We start from the raw sequence: 24,863 nt of genomic DNA on the forward strand, positions 1-24,863 counted from the left end.
TTCGTGTGAAAGCTGATGCAGGTAGCTACGCCCATCCACAGAGGGCCTCATGGAGCCATCCTACTGCAGAAAAACATTCCCTTAGTCACCGCTAATTGTAAGTGGTTTAGAACGTTTGTTTGAAAGTGTATGACAACTGAGTTATGCAGGGAAATAAAAATGGGTTTCCACTTGAGCAGAATTGTGTTCATCTTGGCTAATGAAATGAATACAGAGCAGCTGGCGTGCTCAGCGACCCTGACTGCGTGCCTGGTCTGGGCACACACCTGTCTTCCATTTCCCCATCAGCATCTGTTTGTGGGTCAGCTGGGTCCTGTGTTGAAATTATATCATGCAGTATTTCATGTGAATACTTGAACGAAGGTCATCTATCACTCACATTTTGTATTTAGAAAATATCAGATTATATCAGTGTGCATTCCAAATGGCAATATTGGTGCCATCTGTTATTTTAAAATCTTGAATTTATGCATATTGACTTTACATTCATTTATTACAGGTCTTTTGGGCCCCACCACCTTATCTCTAAACACTTCGACAGCCCCCAACTCACTCCTGAATGCTCTTAATAGCTCTGTCAGTCCTTTGCAAAGTCCAGGTTCTGGCACCCCCAGCCCCACATTGTGGGCACCACCTCTTGCTAATACATCAAGTGCCACAGGTCAGTACCATTTAAGTACAACCAAAGGTATGTCTTTGTAGGTATTAGCAGTTTTAAATAAAATTCATTAGTGATTCCATGTCCTTAGGGGAAAATTATAGTTCAAAGCATACTGCAGCCTAACATTTATTTCCTAATGTGCAAATTAGTTAAAATGATACACAACAAAGCAGTGAGTTTTCCATAAAATATAATCCTCAATTGTGACAAAGCAGATCAGGACAAAAGCATGGTGTGCAGGGAGCAGTGGCAAAGTCACATGAAGGTCACTGACCTGATCATTAGGAATCAGAGGTTCTAGTTGGAGAGATTAGAATTGCTTGGTGGTCGCATGCTAAATCTAGCTTGTTTCTTTGTCTATACCGTGAGGAGTTTGGACTAAATATTCTCTGGAGTATTGTTCCATTTTAGCATTCTTTTGTGTAGTAACATTAAACCTAGTTGCAGAGAGTTATCAAAATTGGAATCTCTTCTGAATTTGCAAGTACAGTACCACAAATTATGTTTTTTTGTTGTTACTGAAAATAATATAATGCTGGTTGATTCTGAGTTTTTCCCTGTCTAATTTCTGTCTTCATGAAATGTTCTAGGTTTTTCTGCTGTACCACACCTTATGATTCCATCTACTGCCCAAGCCACGTTAACCAATATTTTATTGTCTGGAGTGCCCACCTATGGGCATACAGCTCCATCTCCCCCTCCTGGCTTGACTCCTGTTGATGTTCACATTAACAGTATGCAGACAGAAGGCAAAAAAATCTCTGCTTCTTTAAATGGACATGCACAGGTAATGTCCGTCAGCTAGACTAATATGATCTGTGCTGTTTGTAAGAGATAAGCCACTAGTAAAACTTTCATCTGAAATGAATTTTAGAATTGTAATCATATGTGCATGTCGTCTTCTATTATTATTTCAGCCTCCGAATATAAAATATGGTGTAATATCCAATTCATCACTTGGAGAAAAAGTTCTGAGTGCGAATCATGGTGATCCATCCAGACAAGCAAGTGGGTCTGAGCAGGCATCTCCCAAATCAAACCCTGCCGAAGGTATTGTTCCTTCTGGACTTCAGCCGGTCTCATACTTGGATAAAGGGGGTTGTAGAAAGTCCATGCAGTGATCTTGAATGGGTTTTGCTAACCTGCCTCAAGGGTGAAGAAAGATATCTTGAATGAAATTCCAAAGAACATGGTGAAAGATGCCCAGGAAGAATGGCTTTCCCATTACACTGGAACTTCCTAAATTAAAGGGAATGTAATTGTGTAGCAGGAAAGCATCAACTTACTAAATGTGTGTGGGTATAATATATGTATATAATTTTTTTCTAAGTAGATTATACCTTCTTTTAACCTTTCATCCCTAACAATCTTTAAGAAATATGAGGGTCTTCTCAAATTTCATCCTGAGTTTTTGAGGCACCTGAACATGTTAGGGTGTCGTCTCTGCAGCTAAAAGCTAGTGTCTGTGTCTCCCTAGGCTTGGATTCTGGTTTGTTTCCATTGCAGGTGACTTGATGGGAAGCAGATGTTTCCGATTTTCACATTGTCTCTTCTCTGCAGGTGGTAATGATGCTTTTGTTGAAGTGGGCATGCCTCGAAGTCCTTCTCATTCCGGGAATGCTGGTGACCTGAAGCAGATGCTGGGTCCCTCCAAAGTCCCCTGTGCCAAGAGGCAGACAGTCGAACTACTGCACGGCACGAAAAACTCCCACTTGCAGTAGGTATTTCCATCTTAAAAATCCCTGGGTGCTTTGAAACAAGCTGGATTTGTTTAGCAGTTAGTACTCTTTGGTTTCAGTGAGTGAGTTTTTTCATGTCTCTTTATAATTACCTTTCTTTTGCCTTTAAAATATTTTTATTGAAGTTACATTGGTTTATAACCTTGCATGACTTTCCGGTATGTAGCATTATCATTTGACATCTATGTATGCATCTTGCTCACAACCAAAGTCCATTTTCCATCTGTCACCATACAGTTGACCCCCTTGACCCATTCTGCCCCTCCCCCACTCAGCCTCCCCTTTGGTACCATGGATCTGTTGTCTGCCTCTGAGTCTGTTTTTGTATTCCACATAGCAGTGAAATGAGACGGTATTTGTCTTTTTCCATCTAACTTAATTCACTTAGCATAATACCCTCAAGGCCCATTCATATTGTAGCAAATGGCAGAATTTCATCTTTTTATGGCTGAGTTGTATTCCATTGCAACCTTAGTGATGTTTTTGTGGGTAAAGTTTTTATTAAGGAAAAATATCTGGTCATTCCCTCCCATATATCTTATCTAGAGTGGATTTATATCTGGGTCCTCTAAACTCTCTATGTTGCTCTGAAACTTCTCACGTTCTCTCTGCTCTTGGTTATCAGCAGGGCAGTCTACTCTGATTATTGCTATGAGGTATTTTCCTGCTGTGAATTCTCTTTCATTTGCCTTTGAATTTCTAACTTAAACCATGGCTCCCTTGTTCCAAGGTAGTTAACTGCTTGCTTTGGTAATAAATACTTGACGGTACATGATTTCATTTAGTACAAATCACAGTGACTATAAATATATATATTGTATTAAACATAACTCTCCTGTACCATAGGATAGTTACAAATGTGTTTTCCTTATTTTCTTTTCTTTCTCATTTCTCTTCCTGTTTCAAATAGGTGGTCCATGTTTTTTAAAAGAAAAACTGTGGAAGGCTCTATGCTGGAAGGTGTTGCTCCCGTCTATCTCCCGGTTTTCTCTACTGTCCTATTAGTTTTCTTGTACAGTTGGCCCTCGAACAGTGTGGGGGTTAGGGACACTGCCCCCTGCGCCTAACTTTGACTACTCCAAAACTTAACTACAGTTGTCCCTTGGTATCTATGAGGGATTGATTCCAGGACCCCCGTGTGCCTAAGTCCTTTATACTAAACGGCATAAAACAATGCATACACTTCCCTCTGCCTCTGTAGGTTCCCAACCATGGATTGAAAATACTGTTTTCAATCTGCAGTTGGTTGAATCTGCTGACGTGAGACCCAGGATATGGTGGGCTGCCTATATATTTATCGAAAAAAATCTGCATATAAGTAAACCCGTGCAGTTCAAACTCATGTTGCTCAAGGGTTAACTTTACGTCCTTACAGAGGATCATATCTATAGACAATTACTGTCTATACATTTTCCTCTTTTTCTCACCAAAATATGACTTGCTTTTATAAACTGTTTGGTTGATTAGTTACTGTTGTTCCCATTTTGTCCAAATCTGCTTTATCTGTTGTTGCTTTTTTTTAACATGGTACTAATAATTCAAATTAACAGTATTTACTAAAGGTTAGAGAAATGATTTTGCTTTTTCTCCATATTGAAGCATTTGAAGTCTGTACCCAGTGCTTTCATCAGTGAGGTGTGAACTCCTCGTCACACCTGAGTTGAGCTGCATCTCCGGAAGGGTGGCCCTGTCTCCAGTGTCTCCTCAGCACAGTCAGGCCTTTGTTTTGTTCCAGTGGTTATTTCGAAAACATGAGTCGGATCTGAGCACACTCTGGCTTTAAAGCCTCCAGTGGTCCACTCTGCGTGCTTCCTTCTCTTCGCTTGTGCTGTTCCCCCTGGTTGCTGCCCTGGCCTTTTGCACCGGTGAACCTGCCCTTTCAATTCCACGTTAACTGTCCTCTGTGAAACTCCTGGAAACTTGTGTCTGGCACACAAGTTCATTGCTCCTCCTTGCGTTTCCAGTAGCCCTCTCTAGATCCCTCCGGTGTCCCCCAGCACAGCTGAGGGAATGATAAAAGGATGAGGGAAAATCGGCTCTTTGACCAGTACTGTTCTTATTTCTCTTGTCGTTGAGCTTGAGGTGCACGTATAGGGCATTACCAGTCCGTGATTCCAACACTTGCTCCCTTATATTTTAAGAAGCATTTTCATGCTCTTCTCATATGCCCTGAACAGGTGCGGGACAATATTTCTTCTTTATCTGCCACCTTCATCACAGCAGATCTGTTAGCAGTCTCGTGTGCATTCTGCCCACAGGGGCTCGTCTGCGTGCCTTCAGTTCCCCGCAGTCTCGTTAGGCTGTTTGCGGGTCATTGATATCTCCTTGATGTCTGTCTGCATGTGTATTCCATATATACCATGGACGGTATACCGCAGATACTGGATATATGTGTGAAAATATGTCCTGAAATAGTTTCAGCGCCAGCCCTTCGGGTCAGAATGCCGGCGTTCAGATCCCAGCTCCATTTGCCAGAGGTCTGAGCTCGGGCAAGGTCCGTCGTCTGTAGAATGGAGTGATAACATGGTCTGTAAGCGTGGCGCGCACACATTCAGCGCAGTTGTGCGTGGGCGCGGAGCGTTCAATCCCCAACTCTGTTCCACAGCAGCGCTGACAGGTTGCTCTCGGACCCGGAGCTGAGCGCGGCGGAAAGCGCTCTGGCGGACAAGAAGGCCCCGGGGAGTGAGCGCGCGGCGGAGAGGGCGGCGGCCCAGCAGCACTCGGAGCGGGCCCGCCTGGCCTCGCGGTCCTACGTGAACATGCAGGTAAGGGGAGGAGAGAGGAGGGTGGTTCACCCGGCTGGGGGCCGGTTCAGTGAGTGGTGTAACAGGACAGCAGAAATGCAGTCAGAATTAAATTTAAATATATAGGCAGTCGTTAGGAATTGGTTTTGCTGTAAACTTGAAAATGAAATGCAGGATTTAGCGTGATTAAGTTCTTTAAAACCTAATAAGAAAAATGACATTATTCATCTGTTATATACAATTTTACATAAATGTCAGAGCTGTTATTTCTAAGTATTACTGCCTCCTGACAGTCTTGGATAAATAGATATAATATCCTTCTATCTATAAAATGGAGACAATAAGTTTGTTTGCTGTCATTTAGACAGTTATAAAAAATAGCTGATATGAAGCTTCAGTTTTTTTAAAGTAGATAAATATTGATGAGTATATTGGTTCACGGATTTTTGTTATGATTATTTTAAACAATTACTTTAGCAGGGATTTTCTATATATCTGCACTAGACTAATTATTCAAGATAGCCTATTGACCATGAAATTCAGAAATCTAATTTTCCTATAGATGACAGTAGGAAAGATAAGGATTTTGTGCTTTCAGAGATTCCTATAAACATTTGATTTTGGTATCAGGATTCCTGGGTAGACCGACTGACTTCCTAGAAGGAGATTTATCATCGCCATTGCCCCACCTCCAAGAAAGGGAAAAACCCTTTCACAAAGTCCTAGAAACAAAGCTGTCACAGATATGCAGAGAAATTAATTCATGAGACTAAATTATGCTTCTATAATTCTGGCAAGAACTACAGTTCAGTTGCTTATCTGTTCTTTTAATCCTTTGCATTCAAACATTTCCATGGGTTTTTAGATAAATCTTTTTTCAAAGCCATGGCCTTTGTAATGTGTCAAAGTTAAAAAAAAAATTGATATATTTTAGTCTGCAGTTAGCTATATTTTCAGTTAATGTAAATTAAAATTCCCTCCTCTAAGAAGCATCAAATCGCTTTATGATCCCTTTATGATTTTTGTCTGTCTTGTGGTGCTTATCTCTCCCATCATTTTATACCTAGTGAACCATTTCCATGTTTCTTTCTTTTAGGATGGATAAGAGATGTTCTTGGTGATACAGTTTCAACTTAAATAGATGTGTTTGTGCCATTAGTAAAGAGCTGACTTTTAAAATCACTAAGAAATCAATGATAACAGTCACTGAGCGTTGACAGGGAGAAAGATTGAAGACCCCCGATTCCTTCAGCTAAAAATCATCTGTCTCTGCTGTCCTTGGAGAGCGGGAGATACAGCTCTCGTTTCACACTTATCTCACGCTCTAATTTATTTTGTGGTTATTTCTTTTCCCATCCCTGCTAAGACTTCGCATACTTTGAGGCTATAGATTATTTTTGATGAATTGTATTCTTCCACAAAGTGCAGCACAGTCTTTTTAACCAGAGGCACTCAATAAACATTTATCAAACAAGTGATTTCAGGATCTTCCCACACCTTGCCCTTAGGCATTGGCCATTAAACATTGACTTTAATTTCCAATGCCATTTGAGACCCAATTTCAACCACATCATCTAATTGTGTTCACTAAAAATCTGGCTTTCCCAATTTGCTGCCATGTTCTCAGAGTTAACCACACATCCTGGTCTATGTGGGTCAGCCCATTCATTTGCACTATCATGATCTGATTATTATTTGTGGCACATTCACTCTCAGAAGTATCCTGTTTCATATCATACTGTAAATTACCTGGGCACACACCCTACATAGGATGATACAGTTCTCTTGGGAAAAGGGTCAAACAAGCTCTTGCCAATTGGTTCTCAGCCCTTCTGGTAGGCCTTTAAGACACTGTTGTCAGGTCTTAGCTAGTCCCTACCATGGGCAGTTGAGAACACTGGGTCAGCGTGTGATATGTGGTTCTAGACTGCTTTCTTGAAAACGGCCTACCTTGGTTTCTGTGTAGACCTGACTGCCACATGGCACTTAGTCATTGTGAATGGAAAGGGTGGGTAGTGCCACCTGTGCGATGAAAGGTAACCAGGTTTAATGTTATTGCAATGCTTACTGTTATCATAACTTAAAGCCAGACACTTGCTATTTATCTCATTTCAAAAGCAAAGACCATTCCAGTTAGGCTAAATAATTTCTTAAGCTGTCTGAACATTACACCACTTCAGGCCATGCTTTGAAGAGGGGATTTTGAGAAACCTGAAAGCATTTTCGTAATGCATTATTTTCATACTTAGCAGATCTATTATTAAGTTGTTTACAATACTTTAGCATATTCTTATCCTGCTGTTTTCATAGAAAGTAGAATTTTTTCCTTTGGATGGAATATTTCTAACTCTAGTTTAGAAAACATGTTTAAACTTATCAAGCTTGCACTGAATTAATGGCGCAAAGCTTAGCAGATTCATGGGCTGTAGTCAGAATCTTGGTTTTCTAATCATGGAGTATTGGCATGACATTTGGATATCAACTGGCAGTAAAAATATGTTCTCTCTGTTTTATTTTTAGGCATTTGACTATGAACAAAAGAAGCTATTAGCAACCAAAGGTATATGATATGTTAATGATCTATACTTTGATTTTTTTCCCCCATAGATCCATAAAAGGTTTTCCAGTATTCACGTTGAATTGTGAAATTTGAACCTAAACTTTTTTTTTAATGAAGGTCCAAGTTGCACAAATTTTGTTGAGGTTGAATGTATTTTATTGAATGGATTAGCATTAGATAAATTATTAAATGATGTAGCATTCTAAAATTTGTATAAAAGTGTTATGAACATAATTTAAGGTATTTTGTGTTAAGAAATAATATTCAGGCCCTGGCTGGCGTGGTTTGAGCACTGGCCCATGCACCAGAGGGTCTCAGGTTCAGGCCCCATCGGGGCACATGTAGGAGGCAACCAGTCTGTGTGTGTCTCCCCCAACCCCCTTCCACTCTCTCTAAAAATCAATAGAAAAAATACCCTTGGGTGAGGATTAACAATAAGAAATAATATTCAACTAAGATTTCTTTACTCATATCAAAGAAACAACACTCATCAATATTTTAAGAAATATATTAAAAATACCAAGCACTCGTTTTATATTCTGTTTCCAAAGCTATGTTAAAGAAACCAGTGGTGACGGAGGTCAGAACACCTACAAATACCTGGAGTGGCCTCGGGTTTTCTAAATCCATGCCAGCTGAAACTATCAAGGAGCTGAGAAGGGCCAACCATGTGTCCTATAAGCCCACAATGTCAACCACTTTTGAGGTTTGTAGAGTCTTCCCTACCCATTCTTCCTGTCTCTGCTCAGTGAGAGAGGGCAGTCATCTCCCTCACAGTCTTTAGTTATCTAAGGAAAAGTCATTAATGGGGATATGTTTTGATTTTTATTCTTATAAACACATGGCTATAACATTGATGCAGTCTAGGATACTATGCTCTTTTACTTATCTTCTGTCAAAGTTATTGATCAGCTGTTAGAGATGTAAATTCATAAATGTGTTTTTGTTAGTGGGAGGGTGTGATAAATGCTAGAGCAAGGCTGAGATTAAGCAAAGGACAGATGTAGTAATATTCCATAAAATGTATAAAGAACCCTTTTATCCAGGGGTATCACTAGCAAGTCCACCATAGGGGGAAAAGGCAAATATTCAATAAAAACAAGTTTTCAGATAGGAGTTAAAAATTCAGTGTGTTCAGTTGTGCCAGGAACACAGCAGGAAGTATCACAAACAAGAGCTCCAAAATTTTATGTTTCCCAGATGTTGGCTGCACTGTTCTGAGGGAGACTGGGAAGCTGGCATCCGTACCACGTGGAGGAGGATCCAGCGTTCCCTGCCTCCCGGCCAGTCCGCACACAGCTCACTCCGCAAGGCCTCTGCCGTGTGAGAGCATCAGAATTTGGCCGCAGGCCTTTTGCGAGGGGGGTGGAGTAAGAGAGCACACACATGCACACACAGCACTGGGGACCCTGGACGAACAGGACTGGTCCAAGAATCACAATGTTCAACCAGAACACTGCAGACTGCAAAACAAATACTGGTGGAGGGTTTCACAATTGTTAGTCTAATAACCAGAATTTGTAGATTGACCTTCTTTTCCCCACCTGTTTTTTTTTTTTTTTTTTTTTTTTTTTTTTTTTTTTTTATCCTCACCCGAGGACATTTTTTCTATTTTTTGCTCAGGTAGAGTGGGAGGGAGAGGAACAGAGAGAGAGAGAGAAACATCGATGTGAAAGGGACACATCGAGTGGCTGCCACCCGCACAACCGACCAGGGCCGGGGACAAACTGCAACCGAGGTACGCGCCCTTAGCGGGAACCGAACCCGGGTCTCTCAGGACCGCAGGCCGACGCTCTAACCGCTGAGCCAAACCGGCCAGGGCCCCACCTGTTTTTTTTGTAATAAATTAGACTGTTGGCGAAGGGTAAAAGCAGACATGTGCATTCTTTCCTTTGTCTTTTTGAGTCAGTGAAAAAGAAAATACGATTGAAATACAAAAGAGAACAGTCTCCTGTGACTTCCATTGTCGGGCCTACAGTAGCAACCTGGCAGGCCGTGCTCCACCACTGAAGTGACTGTCAGCAGCTCGAATGTGGGAGCCGCTGGGGAAAGTTTCGAGGCTGTAGGAGGTGCACTCTGCTTTCTGCCATTGGAGCTCTGAGAGAAGCCAGGCATCTTTTGTTGGCAGAGAACTTAAAACTGCTGATTCTTTTAGCTGACACACCTACCGTCTTGTCCATTTCACCCACCTTTGCTTTGGTGGAGTGGAGTGTTGGGTGGTTGTGTTCCTACCCTTCCAGAGGTGAAATAATTCACTGTAGAGATGCTAACTCAGTTTTCAAAGACCAGTAGTGTGCCGATTTGAAAGGGGGTCCAGCGCAGGGGTGGCAGGGTCTGACAACTCCACTGACAGATCTACGAGTGACTTCCCTCCTCTGAGCCTGTTTTCTCATTTGAGTTGTTTTGTGGATGACAGGGAAGAGGGCGGGGCACAGCGTACGGGAAGTTCTGAGTGATATTTAGCAGCTCCTGTTATTTGCACTGGATAACTTTATCCCGAAGAAAATCAAGGGCTTGTTCGCTAAGGAGGCTGCTGGTGACAGCTGTGGAAATGGAGAGAAGTAGGTAGACATGGGGCGTGTTTAAGATGACATTGACGGAACTTGCCGATGGACTGGATGTGGGGAGGGAAGGAGGGTGCCTTGAGCAACTGGGTGAGGGGTAGGGACACTCACTGAGATGTGGGAATTCTGAGAGGGGAGTGGGTTTGGTGTAGCTGTTGAGGACAGGTGCACAACAGTTTGATTTCAAGCACTCTAAATGCAGAATGCCTGCGAGACAGTGACATGGAGGTGTCAGCCTGGCAACTCAGTGATACTAAATTTGGGATCCATGGACGTAGCTACGTCTTGAAAGAGGTTGAGATTACTTCATGAGAGCGTGGAGAGAGAAGAGAAGGAAAGCTAGCATCAAGCCCAGGGTAGCTTGACACTAGGAGTGGAAAGGGGAGGGAGAGCCTGGGAGGCCGCAGAGGAGTAGGAGGAAACGGGGCAGTGTGGCGTCGCGACGCCTTGCAGAAGGAGGTGTGACGGGAGGGCGCGGTCAGCCGTGTGATGCTGCCGCAAGACTGGACTGAGTGAGCTTATTGAAATGGATAGTAAAGGATGCTCTCGGAATTCCTCAGTGCTCATAAAACTGAAAGTCAGAGAGTCTTGACTTGAATACTCTAGATACAGTACAAAGTAGGGTGTCTCTAACGTGGTGATTAAATACATAAATAAATAAAAGAACAAATAATCAGTGCAGAGTTTGAGATCTTTCAAATGCTTGTTTTTATTTTGATTTGGGGGAATTAAGTAAGGTAGATTTTTTCCAGGTATTTTTAATTTGTTGGAAAGATCTTATTTAGATGAGACCAGCACCGGAGAAATGCCAGATCTCTCTCCACCCTCTGACTCTATTAGCCTGGGGTCTACCTATTCTTCTTCCCCATTATTTGTCCTTATGTGATACAACACAGAGACTCTTTCATAGACTCTTACAGGAGTAAGTCTATACCAAGGACACTCAGAACTCTGCTGGGCACTCGGATGATGAAGGACAAAGTCTCACTGTGTATATCACCAAGTCCTTGGCGGCTGGTAGTCAAAGGATCCAGACAGGCCCTGCAGCATCTTTGCAAGAGAAGCGGCCTCCGAGGGAGACTGCTGTGGTTAGCAATAGAAATAAATGGTGGTGGTCTCATGGGGGTTCTCTTCCTCTTCCACCCTGGGAAACCCACCTTATTAAACATTTCCTTATCTGACTTTGTTTACAGGGCTCATCAATGTCCCTTTCGAGGTCCAACAGTCGTGAGCACTTGGGAAGTGGAAGCGAATCTGATAACTGGAGAGATCGAAATGGAATAGGACCTGCGAGCCATAGTGAATTTGCAGCTTCTATTAGCAGCCCCAAGCGTAAACAAAACAAGTCAAGTGAGCTTTGACTTTTAATCATACTTTTAGATGTAATCAGCTTGAAATTTCTTTGGTCAAGGGTGATATTCAAGTATAAATTCTGGACTCCATGCCTTCAGGTGTTTGTCATAACTCACATGCCACCTCCTCTGGGAAGCCTTCCGTATTTTTCTCGGTGAAGCAGATCAGGTGGTTTTCTGTTTTCACCGAACTTTGTATATGCTTTTACTTTAGAACTTGTCATGCTGGAGTGTAATTATATGTTAACATAATCGTCTCTTCCTGTAGAATTTGAGCTCCACAGCCAGGGATCGAGGTTACACATTCAGTAAACACTTATGTAGTGCCCACATGCCACCTGTTAGCCTTATTTGTTATTTCTTCCCAAATGTCTAACAGTGTGTGACACCTAGTAGGTGCTAAGTGCTTACTGAATCAATGTATGAATGAGTCATGCACATACAGACATTCAGGAGATGGTTTTTCTTATCAGGAAAAGACAGGGACACAAAGCCATTGAGCAGAATGGGATCAAATTAGTATCTTGGACAACAGAAGAAAGTTTGCTCAATGGGTAGCTACATAAGGTGAAGAGCAGCACTTGATATTTTAAATGGACAAGAGGTAGCTGAATTGACATCAGTAGAAGAAAAGTTTAAATCATAGAGGTTCTGACTTTAAACAAATATGGCTAAGACTCAGCACAAGTCCAATGGCTTTGTCTGTAACGGCATCCATATTTTGGGTGCTCACTGGTCAGTCCCTGTCAATCTTTATTTATGACATTGGGGCCTTACCTTAAAATGGTGGCGTGGTCCAGGGCTGAAGACCTTCAGGGTTTGGTCCTGGATCCTCTTCACAAGAGATGAAAGATCTATTTTTAAGAGAAAGAAGCCTTATTAAGAAATTCCTTCCACTCGAGATATGTAAAGGACTTCTCAATTGGGAGACAAAAACAACCGAAGAATAATTAGTGGCACCGAAAACAGTGCAGAACAAGATCCTTAGACTGGGTGAATGTGTTGACCCCAGAGGAGATTAGATGGATCTGACTGGCTCGGTGAGTGTCTTCCTCCCTCCTCTCTCTGGGACTCCCTTGTGAAGCTGCATCTTTGTTTAAGAAGATTGAATTCCCACATGTACAGGAGCCAGTTGTTTGGGGATGTAGCAATAGCTGCACAGCTCTGCTAGAAGAGCCAAAGCAGATCTTGAAGAGTGTTTAAATGTTTGGTCAAGTACTTGGCATGGCTCACGAGTCCATCACCCAGCTGTGCATGTCACTGCGCCCAAGAGCCATAGACGGCGTGGAGAACTCTTTGCCCATCAAATCAGTTGCAGAGCCAAAGCAAAGCTCAGCATTGCTGTCTCAGGATTTTTCTCTAGAGACATATTTGTTTCTGTTATAAATTAACTCCAGGAATTCCAGCATCATTCTTATCTCGCTTTACGATACTCTTAATTTTGGAAGCACTCTGTTGTGTGAGCTTACGGCCCAATTGTATTTTTGTAGGGAAGGAGATTTATAGGGTGCACTATCATGGAATTCCTTTGCTGCAGGTCAGCACGAGTGTGGCAACAGAGAGCCATCCAAGGGCGCCTGGACTTCCAGGAATTTTCCATACCTTAATTGTGTCCTAAGGATCTTCCTCCAACTCCTTGCTCAATTCACATGCAATCAGTGACAAGTGCAGATGTTTCTGAACGCTCCGGGAGAAAGTGATTAATGATTAGTAACTGCAGAGGCACCATTGCCGAATTGCTGCCTCCCAAGTGTAACCTTTTAAATGGCACGAGCCTCACTGAAAGCAATAACCAGCATTTCGTTAATGAAAAGCCAATGTTTCATTCGGCAGAGGGTTGCTCCATTTCTGCAGCTACTGTTTTATTCATTCCAACAATGAAGTTGAAATATTTGAGGGATTAAAACTTTTAATTAAACCTTGCTCTCGCTGGGCATTTGCACTTCAAGCCTGTCTCTCATTTGCCCTTCAGCGGAACACTATCTCAGCAGTAGCAATTACATGGACTGCATTTCCTCGCTGACAGGAAGCAATGGCTGTAACCTAAACAGCTCTTTCAAAGGCTCTGACCTCCCTGAGCTCTTCAGCAAACTGGGTCTGGGCAAATACACAGACGTCTTCCAGCAACAAGAGGTCAGTCAGTATTTATTTACTTTCCCCCGGGCATCTTTCTTTGGGTTGTGTGTACGACGACTAGAATGAAATCACTCTCTAACCTATGACTGCTTTCACTGAGCATTTAATTCAAGTCTCGTAGCTTGTTTTTGCTGCTAAGAAAACGTGATCTCATTTCCTATTTATTTAGTGCAACTAGTGAACACAGGATAGCAGAAATATAGAAAATGGTGTTCACCAAAACATACCTTCAACAGTTTTAACTAAACAGTGTATTGATTCATTGGAATTTTTGATTCATAGCTCTCTATAGGTCAGCAACAAGTCCATATTTAATATGATTCCACTCTTTAATCTGTTATCTTTATTTGTGGCACTTAAATAACAGTATCTGAAATAAATGTTTGGTTTTGACCCCATCCTAATCATGGTACTGAAACCTCTTCTCACAGAATATAATGTACTCTTTGTGCATGTTAATTTATTCATTAATTTACTGTTTGGGTTTTGCCTAAACCAAGACAGAACTAAGATGTCTTCGAAACCATCTCTACCATGGATTTTGGTCTAACTGGTCAGCACTGACACAATGAAAAGGGCACATTCTTTCTAGTAATGCTGTCATTTTACAGGGCACAGCTAACCCAGTGCAACAGGGAGTTAGAATAGTTCTCTACGTGTATCTATTTGAGATAACATCTAATTAAGTCAGTAATTCCCAGATATGTATCAGTGAATGAGGAAGCTAGAATTTATTAGGTACTTTGTATCATAAATTTAAGGTATAGCCCATGGCTCAATAACAAGTTTGACTGCAGAACTTTTTTGCCCTTTTTTATACGAAAGAAAGGTTACTATGTATATATTGAAGTTCAGGATATTAGTTTTGTTTTCTTTCCCCTACATCTAAATTAGTGTTGACTTAACCAAGGATTTTGTAAGTTGAGTAACATTTTCATCATCAATGTTTCAAGGAATTGTATTTAGTCTTTTATTTCATCTTGTTGGTTAGATGAGGGTGGCTAAGTAGTTCAAGGGCAGAGGTATTTTAACTTGTCCAGAAACAGAAGGTCTCCAAGTAAGAGATTAGATATTATTCAATAATATTCTGGGTTTGTTTTTAATCTATATTATTTCCTATTTGAAGAAACATAGAAATACATTTATTATAGATACTTCTTATGCACTTATTTCAAAAAGAAAATATTTATTAATGAGAGCAGTGGTCAGCAGACTGCTACCTAATTTTGTAAATAGAGTTTTATTGGAACGCAGCTGCACTTATTCATTTACATACACATATTGTCTATGATTGGTTTTGAGCTCAAACAGCTGAGTAGTTGCAGCAGAGACATGGCCCACATAGCCTGACATAGTCTCCATTACATAGAATTTTTAAAGACACAGCTTTAGACCTATGATAAATGATCATTATTTTGAATGATAAAAAGGTTTTATAAGGTCTGGCTATAACTTCTAAATCAAAACAGAAAACTTCAAGATTTCTTATGATTGAATGAAGAGTATGTATTACTGTTTTCAGGTATGTTGAAATTTGGTACTGCTTCCTTCATTTAGGATATTTTCTGATATTCAAATATGACTTAATAGGAATCCACCATTAATTAACCTTGTGAAGATTTATTTAGCAATTTTTCCAGATATGTCTATACACTTATTACCAGCCATAGCTGCCCGTTATGTTATCCCCACAATACCCCACCTGTGTACACACATAGGTACTATCAGAGTCAGAACCCAAGTCCCTCTGGCTGCAGAGTTCATTGCCTCTCTGTTCTTCCACACTGTCTTCAGAGGGAGGGTGAGATCCTTGGACAGCTGCCCTCCGCACTTTGTTGCTGATGCCAAAGAGTACAATTATACTGTTCCTGGAAATACTCTTGCCACTTTCAGAGACAGTCTGTGGGGCTCAGCTGAGTGAGTCATGGGTCTGATGTAGTCTGGGAATTCTTATGGATAGCACAGAAGATACCATCTGTGATAGTTATTATTTAGTTTCTTTTTATAGAGATATACTTAACCAATTCAGAATTCAAAGCTAAGAATTTCCTCTCTCCTGAACAGATATGTATTTTTCCTTTTATCAGTTCACAGAAAAACATACAATTCTTATTTCCCTTTTTGTCCTGGCTGCCAGGATGCTCAGACCTAAGTTTTCATCTCAAGTGCAGTAAATTAGACTAATCACTTTTGTTTCATCCCCTTAGTTAGTTAACTCTTATTCCTTAGGTTTGTGACACCACTGTTCTTTTGGGAAGTAGGCAAAGCGTAATTTAAAAAATAAAATAGGTATGACAATGAGTTGAACCTACAATGAGGAAGAAAATAAATATTATATTGGTTATAGATTACTTTTTCGCCCACAGATCGATCTTCAGACATTCCTTACTCTCACAGATCAGGATCTGAAGGAGCTGGGAATTACTACTTTTGGTGCCAGGAGGAAAATGCTGCTTGCAATCTCAGGTGAATATAGATGTTCATGCTCATATTTTAAAATACGAATAAGCTCTGCCAGTGGGGCTGGTTCTACCCATTTACCACTTGCTTACTGCCCTGGCACCTTGGTGGTTGTGGTTTCAGAGTGTTTCCCCTGCTAACAGTGTCAGATGCTGAGAACATCCCACTCTTTCATCAAGACATTGCCTGAAAACCTTCTATGACAATGTCATTCCTGAAAGCAGATTTCTTCAGAAAGCTCTAACCAAAATTGCCCTTTGCAGAACACGAGGCTGGGGGAGCAGTGCAATTCTCTTTTCTTGTGGCTGGGTTAATGAATAATTATTCTGGACTGGCTGTCATGTTTCGAGTGCATATGTCCTTGGATACCAACAGAGGGTCATTGCACCAGAGGAAAAAAGAATGCTCCTTGGCAGAGCTGGAGCCTGGCAGTATTCCTTGTCTTAATGCTTTTGTAAGTCGCAGAAGGGTGCAGGATCCTGAAAGTAGCCACAGGATGAAGGAAAATAACGTTGTCTGTTTCCCAGACTGCCTTCTGTACGCCTCGGTTCATATTCTGTGTATTACTAAATGTTCTCTACGTATTTCCTGGGTACCTCCTATTTGAAAGGAGTTGAGCCAGATAATGAGTCAGAAGTCAGCAAATACATAACAGTGTACCTCCAAAAGGTATTTAGAGAAATATGAGGAAGAAATTGGGGGTCAAAAATGGGGTTACCTTTTGAAGACTTTCTGATGAAGTTCATGAATGTCCGTTTTGTGTGTGCCAGCCTTTCAACAAGACAGAAGCCAAGGGTCAGGTGCGGTGAGAAAGTGACTGCCTTTTCAGGACTGAACTTGCAGGCTGTGTCTTTTTGAGGCTAGCAGTAGCATCCAACTGGTGGAAGTCCTTTCCCAACAGCATCCACTAATCAGATCAGCGAACAAAATCTAAGCCTCAGTGGTTTCCATTTTGTTTCAGCGGCAGATTGCATCCCGCCCCCCTTCCCCACAGGACATCTGATCTGTAGACCTGCTCTCTGAAGCAGACACAAGCAGAGCAGCCTTGAACTAGGGGTGGGAATTCAGCCATCAAGCAGGCTCTTAGGGTCCTGCACACATCAGTTGGAGTCGTCCTCCACTCTGTGTACCCAAGCGGCTGCATTAGTGGAGCTCCACGGGGCAGACGCTTTTTCTTCTTCACTCTTAAGATCAGCTTGGTCTTGTGCAAAGAGCACTGTATTCAAACAAGGAGATCAGGGCTTTGCCTCTGCCAACTCATGAGTCCTTGGGTGAGTTTCCAAACCATGCAGGTGGATCGGAATAGAGGATCATGTGATGTGTCATCAGTGTTCGCAAGGGGCCTCCCATTTACCCTAAAGCTCAACCTGAGTGCTATTCCTAGAACTAAATTAACTTTATACTTTCACATTCTTTTATTAATTTGAAAATGAAATGTATACTACTTGAAATTTGATTAATGCACAGAATCACCACGCTTACATTATTAAAGTACACCCGTGGGCCACACGTTTATAGAAGAGGAGTGTGTTCCAGAACTCCATAACCTTTCTCTGGAGGTTCCTGGAATGTCGGTGACAGAATGCAGTGCAGTTGTTTCTTTGTGCACCAACCCAATTCCGAACTCTAAGACTTCCAGCAACAGGCAGACACCTCTGAATACGTTCATAGGTTCCAGATGGACTGTTAGGATCTCTACTTGGAACACATTTGTGAGGTATCCCAGGTGGGTTTGGGGGAGCAGAGTGGGAGAGAGTAGAATTTCTCCAGTCGTCATCCTCAGTGTGGTGCTGTGGAGGTTGTATGCTTCTCTAGCTAGCCTGGGTGGGGCTCACAGGTCTTGGCTCTGAGAGGGAGTTAGACTTTGAATGCTCTGCACAGCAGGAAGGATTTGATTATTTTAAGAATCATTTCACCTTACTTTGTTGAGTGCATTTGTTTGAACCTGGTAAATTGTTTTCTCTGCAAGTAATAAGCTTTTATTGAGAAGCCCTTCATCAAAAAGCTGCTTTTTCCAGTTCAGCCCATCTGATAGCAGACATCCGTTTGCAGTCTCGGAACATCCCCCTTCAGGCAGATGCAGGAGAGCTGGGCAGCCTTGACTTACGCTGGTCTGTGGTTACAGAGTTCGCTCATAATTCATTTTGTAAATGATGGAGAGTTTTACTGTAACTTACAATCAGAATTCTTTCTGTGTAAGGTTTTGGTTCTATTTTTAATTTTGGGCCAGAAGACATGTATTTTACTGTTAGAGGAGTTGAGAGTTCTCTCTAGAAGAACTGGATCAGAGAAAAATTTGATTTTTTTTTTTTCCCAAACCCATGATTTTTTGGAAACTTTTAAAATTTCTCTCAGAGTATTTTAGTAAGTAGTTAAGTAAATGTGCAGGGACTGAGTGACAGGAAGTTAGCGTCCTGTTGACAGGCTCCCCACCACAGCCTCAGGTAGATCTAACATCTCCCGACCTATTCTTTTAGTTTGTGACTCTGTTCAGATCCGCAACAAGATCCTGAGAGCTGCCAGGATTGTGTGAACCTTCGAATTTCAAAGAAAAAGGTTGGTATTTTCCCAAATTATCCCTTAGGCTTACTGGAAAAAAAAAACAATCAGAGGAGAGAGTCTGCTTTTTACAATTTAAATAATAACAAAAGCTAAAATCTCTTCAGGAGGACCGGATCCTTATTAATCTCTCTGGAAGATTTATCTCTGTGCTTCTCATTTGGAAATACCGTAGAACTTATATTCTTAGGGAATGGCCAAATTCCTTCTCGATCATTTTATTCTTTTAAAAATCTAATTGATAAGACTTTTCAGAATAAAGTTTTCAGTGCCTATTAAAAAATGTTTGTCTTCACTGGCCCGATTGTTTTCACGTGCTCAATTGGCTATGTTGTATGTAAATAGGGTGTTTGACCTCATTCATTCCTTTCCTTCTCTATAGTATGGGAATGCATGTCCCGATGTGTGGGTTCTTCTCCCTATGAGAAAAGGAAGGCCAAACAGTGTTTTAACCTGAAGGTGATGAAACTTTTCCAGGACGCGTACTTGAGAGGATTCATTCATCTTCACTCTCCCACAACTGCCTTTAGATATGTTCAGTCTTGATTTCTGAATTTCTTTTTGTGTTCCAAGTTTTACTAGGAATGTCATTGCTTCTGTGTTTCTGCAGAAACTTGAAACAGTAGCCACCTGTAAGCATGCCTGCATGTGTTTTTTGTTTGTGAGGGTATCTTCCCTGCTTCTTTGAAGTATTTAAGCTACATTTAAAAAATTTTGGTGTAATGAACTGTGAAGTAAAGCACTGCTCTCTGGCATACGTGGAACTACAAGTTTCTCAAATTTGTGTTCCTGAAGCTTTGGTTGGTCTTTTCTGCACAGTGGATGGATCCCTGCAGCCCAGAGTGTGGACCACTTACTTATCTATCCCTTAGGAGGATTTAAATAGTCCATTCCAATTTACTGTGGCTATTTTGTCACAAATTTAAAGAAAGAGCTAAAATTCATATCTAATAATTAGGGGGAAAAGAGTCACAAGTGCTCATCTTATTTTAAGATGCAAGTAGAGGGATTATATAGTCAATATGCCTAAAGTTGTCTTGTCAGGATGGAGCCCGTGTTGAACACCTTATATTGGCACAGTTGAATTGAATAAGTTTAAAATTGAACATCTTAGATTTTCCCTGAAAATTGAGAGTCAAGTATTGGTTGTTTTCAATTGTGTTTATTTGCTAAATCGTTACTATTTTTACTAAGTTGAAAAGTTTTCCCGTGGGCGTCCCCTGTCACATAAACTCTAATAAATCACTGTTATTTTTCTTCTCTCCTAAGACTTAAATGTGAAAAAAAGAGAGATGCCTCCATTCTTGCACTGCCTCTCTGGGGCACACATTTACACTTTGGAAGGCTGTGAGGTGAAACATGAAGGATGTTGGTCCATTTCCCAGAACTCGGGAGACCGGAACACTTCTGGCCGTGGTCGCCTGTGACCTCTGCAGCCTGTGTTCTCAGTCTCAGCGATCCTGGAGAGGCCAGAGCTTGCGGCGCGACTTCAGGAGAGGGTATCCGTGTGTGGCTGGAAAGTACCGAGTACTGTGCCAGTATAAGGTGCTCAGTCACTGGCTCCCCCCAAAAAAGATAACTCTAAGCACATGAACTATATAATCCCTCTGTTTGAAATTGCATTTGGTGGCTATGAGAACCCTAATTTCCAGAGTCTGACAATTCTGTCGAGTTCACCATAAGAGTCCATCATTTGGCTTGAGGATCTGTATATGGGTGGGGATGGGAGTCGAGTGCTTGCAGAGTCATAAATCAGGTAGGCTGCTTCTATTACGTTTTTCCCTTTCTGGTTAATAACTTTCAGTTGGAAAAAGACAGTGTTTTCTAAGTACACTCATTTCTTTAAAATTGATTCTACATTTTTAGGGAAAATCTAAGATGCTCAAGTATTGGTTGTTTTCGGTTGTATTAATTTCTTAAATGGTTGCTGTTTTTACGAAGTCAGTGTTGTATTCAAGGACACCTCCTGCTGCTGCTTCTGCCACCAGGAGCACAGGCCACGCGCTGGTGGGGCCGTGGCCGAACACTTCAGTGTGCTCCCCCCGCATTCTCGTGTTTCAATGTGGGGTCTTTTTCTCATGTGTGACTTTAATAATCTAATGATTTCCGTATTTGACATGGGCAAGTTCAACAGCTGGAATGATTTTCTGTGTCGTGGGTGATACATCCTCTCCTATGCCCTTCACCACCTTTGGGATAGGTCATCCTGTTTAGAGTGTATGACCAGAGTGTAGAGGGTTCTCAGAAGGACATAGCCCCTAGACAGCTATTCCTGCAGCTTGGAAACTTTGTTGTCCATGGGTATCTTGGCTACCGACATGTTGCCTTTAATATCAGACTTTCTAGCATTTCAGAAATGTCTTGACCATCAACTAAAGGTTTTCCTTTTGCTACCAGATCTGACTCCCCCTACCCCACAGCTACCATTGTTACCATTTTCTGTAGATTATAGAAGTTCTCCATTGAGCTGCTAACAATTCTCTCTTTCTCTCTCTAGAACTAAATAAAAACCGAAGAAAGCTTTTTGAACCGCCCAGTGCACGCACCTCTTTCCTGGAAGGCGGCGCCAGCGGGCGGCTGCCCCGGCAGTACCACGCGGACATTGCGAGCGTCAGCGGCCGCTGGTAGCGGGACTCCTGGGGACGCGGCCGCAGCTCGCAGGCGGGACACAGCAGCTCTGGGAACGGCCTTCACTGGTGGCAGGACCAAAGCATCTCTTCACACCTGAATTTTGTGCCAAAAAGGAAGAAAAGAGAAGATGTTCTGCTGTCATTCAGAACACATGTGGATTACTTTAAAAACAAAAACGGTAATTGGACAGAATTTGCAATATGAGGGTAGGGCTTTATTTCCTGTTCTTATGTACCTATATAACATATGCACTGATTTTGTTTTTTACTTAAAAATGAAGGATGATTTGACATCTGGGATGCCAGAAAACATTGAAGTTATTGTTTGCTTGTTTTGTTTTGGTATTTGGGGATTTAAAAAATAATAATCAAAGTGGAATTTTCTGGTACTGCTTTAAAATAATTATTGAGGTCTTTCAGCACTTTACACTTTCTTGTCCTGTGGAAATGATCTCTTTCTCTCATTTTTATGTCACCTTATATAATGGTACAAATCAGATTTAGTCACATTTTTCTGACTGCGTTAAATTTTTATTTGAAATGGTACTGGATTATTAGATTTCGGGCAGAGTATTCTGTGACTTTGGGGAATGTGACTCCACTTGGTTCTGGACCAGTTCTGTTCATTTATGTCAGCATTCTAGAAACAATTAGCAATGAACCTAGTTCACTGTAACAGGTGCAAAGAAAGACCAAATGGACTTTGCAATATTAACCCTTTGCAGTCATCATATTTAGCTGCTGCCTATATTGCTAAAATGATTTTAATGGTTGTCTAAAGGCAAAGGGCTATTTTTAGTATACTGCCACTAAAGGACACTTATTTATATCAAACTTTTTATTTTTAGATATTATAAGCATACAGTACATAATTGATTAAATTGATATCTACTAGAGGTTTATGGTAGAGAATGGACGGCATTCAATAACTGGAGCCCTAGATTGTCACTTTATTTAAAAAAAGACAAATAATCATCTGACAAGACAGCACTGTTGCCATTAGGAAGAGAGGTAGATAACTGTCCTTATCATGTACACATTAGCTGTGCTCCCTATGGTCAGAGACTTTCCTTAAATCATATATGTCTGCTTCAAGTAGACTTGGGAACAGAAAGGCTTTATTTAAGTCTCCAGGGTGACAGTTCATAAAGACAGTGGAGTTCTGAAGGAGGGAAAAAAATGACTATTTTCTAAGTGGCTAGACTCATTGTTACAATCGTATACTGTGAAAGTCCAAGAAATCAGGCAACATTGTTTCCTGGGTCTTTTCAGACATCTTATTGTGGATTTATGAAGGGTTTTCAATTCATGAAGAAAATCACTAAGTGCCTCTCTTTCTTCAAAGCAATATTCTTTCCAAGTGTATAAATTTGTTGGAAAACTTTCCCATAGGAAATGTTGTGAATTACGTGTACTGTAATGACTTATTTATGTTCATTATTCAAGATTTTCTACATGGACATAAACCACTGTTGCATGCTCTTAGCAGAAGGCATTAGATAAGCATACATAACAATTGGGGACTTTGATGCAGAATCAGAAATACTTGCCTGACATTTTCTCATGGCTAAATCTTACCATGAAAGAATAAGAAGTGAAGAGAAATTTTGCACACAGAAAAATTTTCACTTTAAAAAATAGTAGTGGTTACTTTGAAGGCATAGATAATGGACTCGTCATAAAATTAACAGTCATAGCAGCACTAAAGAGATGCCCATTCCTAAACTAAACTGTATCTGCTTAAGGATGTAAAACTAAATTGCTCCCTTGGCTAGTACACTAGAGTCATCCTGTGCACGTGCCATGTGCATACTCACATGGCGCTGTCCATCTTATGTGGCTGTGTGTTCCTGTTCAACAGTGCAGTGCTCTGAAGTGTGTCATTTCTTTAATAAGATTTTCTCAAATAAAAAGCTGTAGGAGCTCATTTCCCAGCCCTCGACCATATATTTGCAACACCAGGAAGATGGAATGAATTTGTAGTATGAAGTTGATGGTGCTATGCACAGTGCTTTATGCCAAAGGGAAAATTGTCCCAATTAAACTAGATCAAATAGGGTGGTTAAAAATAAATAAAAACACTGGAAATTACTTTTCTCACTTTCTCTCGATGTAAGGAAGGGAATATAACACTATAGTACACAGTGTTGTCCGTGTTATATGATGCACAAAATATTTGGATTATTTGAATAAATAGTAGTTTTTAATCAGTCTGTGCCTTAACAGTGACCAATTATCTGTAAATATAGAACAGATACAGATTGTATTTTTTGTGTGGGTTTTTGTCCTTTTAGTGATTTTTAAAAAAAAAAAAAAAAAAATGAGAGATGGAATTAAACATTGAAAATGGGAATTTTTCTAAACTAATCAATTGTTATATGAAAAATAAATTTATATAACCCCTCTGTATTGCCCTTGCTAGATGAAATGCCTTTTTTAAAAAAAAAAAAATCTTTACATAAATTCTATGCCTCTCTTTGTTTTTTAAGAACACGGTTGTTTTTATGTGGCTATCTTCAGCACAGTTGGAAGACGTTTCTGCAGTAGAATTGAATATAGTTTGCATTGACAGTCCTCATGCCACCCAGAAGCCAAGGCACTTTACTTCAGCCAGTGAATCCAGGACCAGTAATCAATCATTGTTTCAATGGCCACCCATAGGTACATACAAGAGGAGGAACATTATGGAACAGGTTTTATTCTTGTTCTCTCTTTTACAAAAGCCCAAACGTGTGAGCGCTTTGACAGCCTCATCCATCAGCAGAGGAGCTCCTTACGGAGGGGATGCTGGCTTCCTGACCCAGGCTCCCGCTCCAGGGCCGGGCCACTGTGCTGTCACACGGAGTGCTCACTGCGCCTAGCCCTGAGCGTGACCTCGAACGGAACTGGTGCCGCATTCTGAGGTCTGACTCAGAGGAAGCCTAACCACCCGTTATGTGCCCACAAATGTTCCACTTGAATTACTTGTGGCAGTGGTTCTTAAAAATTGTTTCTAGTACAAGAGGTCTTCTAATCACAAATGTTACCTGGGAACCCAATATTAAATTATCATCCGTCCATTCACCCATTCATTGTATAAATGCTTAATGAGGGCTTAGTAAGTATCAGGGCCTGTTCCAGGAACAGCAGTGAATGAAACAAACCCTTGCCCTCACTAAGTGTCCATTCAGAATGGGCGAAGTCAGGGCTGGTGAAGAGTGATCCGAGGACGGACTGTCCCCACCCTTCCACACAGTGTCCCTGGGAGGGAACTCAAGTGCTGTTTAGAAACCACAATTTTTGACAAAACTCTTGAAAGTACCCATCTCGTGGCAATAGGCCTGAGCTTTCAAATGCAGAATATTCCTCTCATCTGCCAACCCCCCTTTTTCTAGGTTTCATAGATTTAACCACATCTCAAAAAAAGTGTGTGGCCGAAAGGGTTATGAATCAGTTTTATAACTACCCTCTAAATGACC

At 41.1% G+C, this 24,863-nt stretch overlaps 1 protein-coding gene across 1 annotated transcript in view; it reads left to right on the forward strand.

Annotated features, from left to right (window-relative positions):
- BICC1 (BicC family RNA binding protein 1) overlaps positions 1-23,678 on the forward strand; it is a 255,957-nt gene extending 232,279 nt beyond the window's left edge. The window contains exons 11-21 of the mRNA XM_036265773.1: positions 500-661; positions 1,252-1,448; positions 1,579-1,711; positions 2,222-2,378; positions 5,006-5,165; positions 7,665-7,704; positions 8,256-8,410; positions 11,462-11,618; positions 13,593-13,753; positions 16,123-16,222; positions 21,273-23,678. Coding sequence (XP_036121666.1) covers positions 500-661; positions 1,252-1,448; positions 1,579-1,711; positions 2,222-2,378; positions 5,006-5,165; positions 7,665-7,704; positions 8,256-8,410; positions 11,462-11,618; positions 13,593-13,753; positions 16,123-16,222; positions 21,273-21,403 — 1,553 coding nt within the window. The 3' untranslated portion in view covers positions 21,404-23,678. The remainder of the gene's footprint in view (positions 1-499; positions 662-1,251; positions 1,449-1,578; positions 1,712-2,221; positions 2,379-5,005; positions 5,166-7,664; positions 7,705-8,255; positions 8,411-11,461; positions 11,619-13,592; positions 13,754-16,122; positions 16,223-21,272) is intronic.
- The last annotated feature ends 1,185 nt before the right edge of the window (positions 23,679-24,863 follow it).

This window comes from Molossus molossus, unplaced genomic scaffold (genome assembly GCF_014108415.1).
Source record: "Molossus molossus isolate mMolMol1 unplaced genomic scaffold, mMolMol1.p scaffold_m16_p_17, whole genome shotgun sequence".
NCBI lineage: Eukaryota > Metazoa > Chordata > Mammalia > Chiroptera > Molossidae > Molossus > Molossus molossus.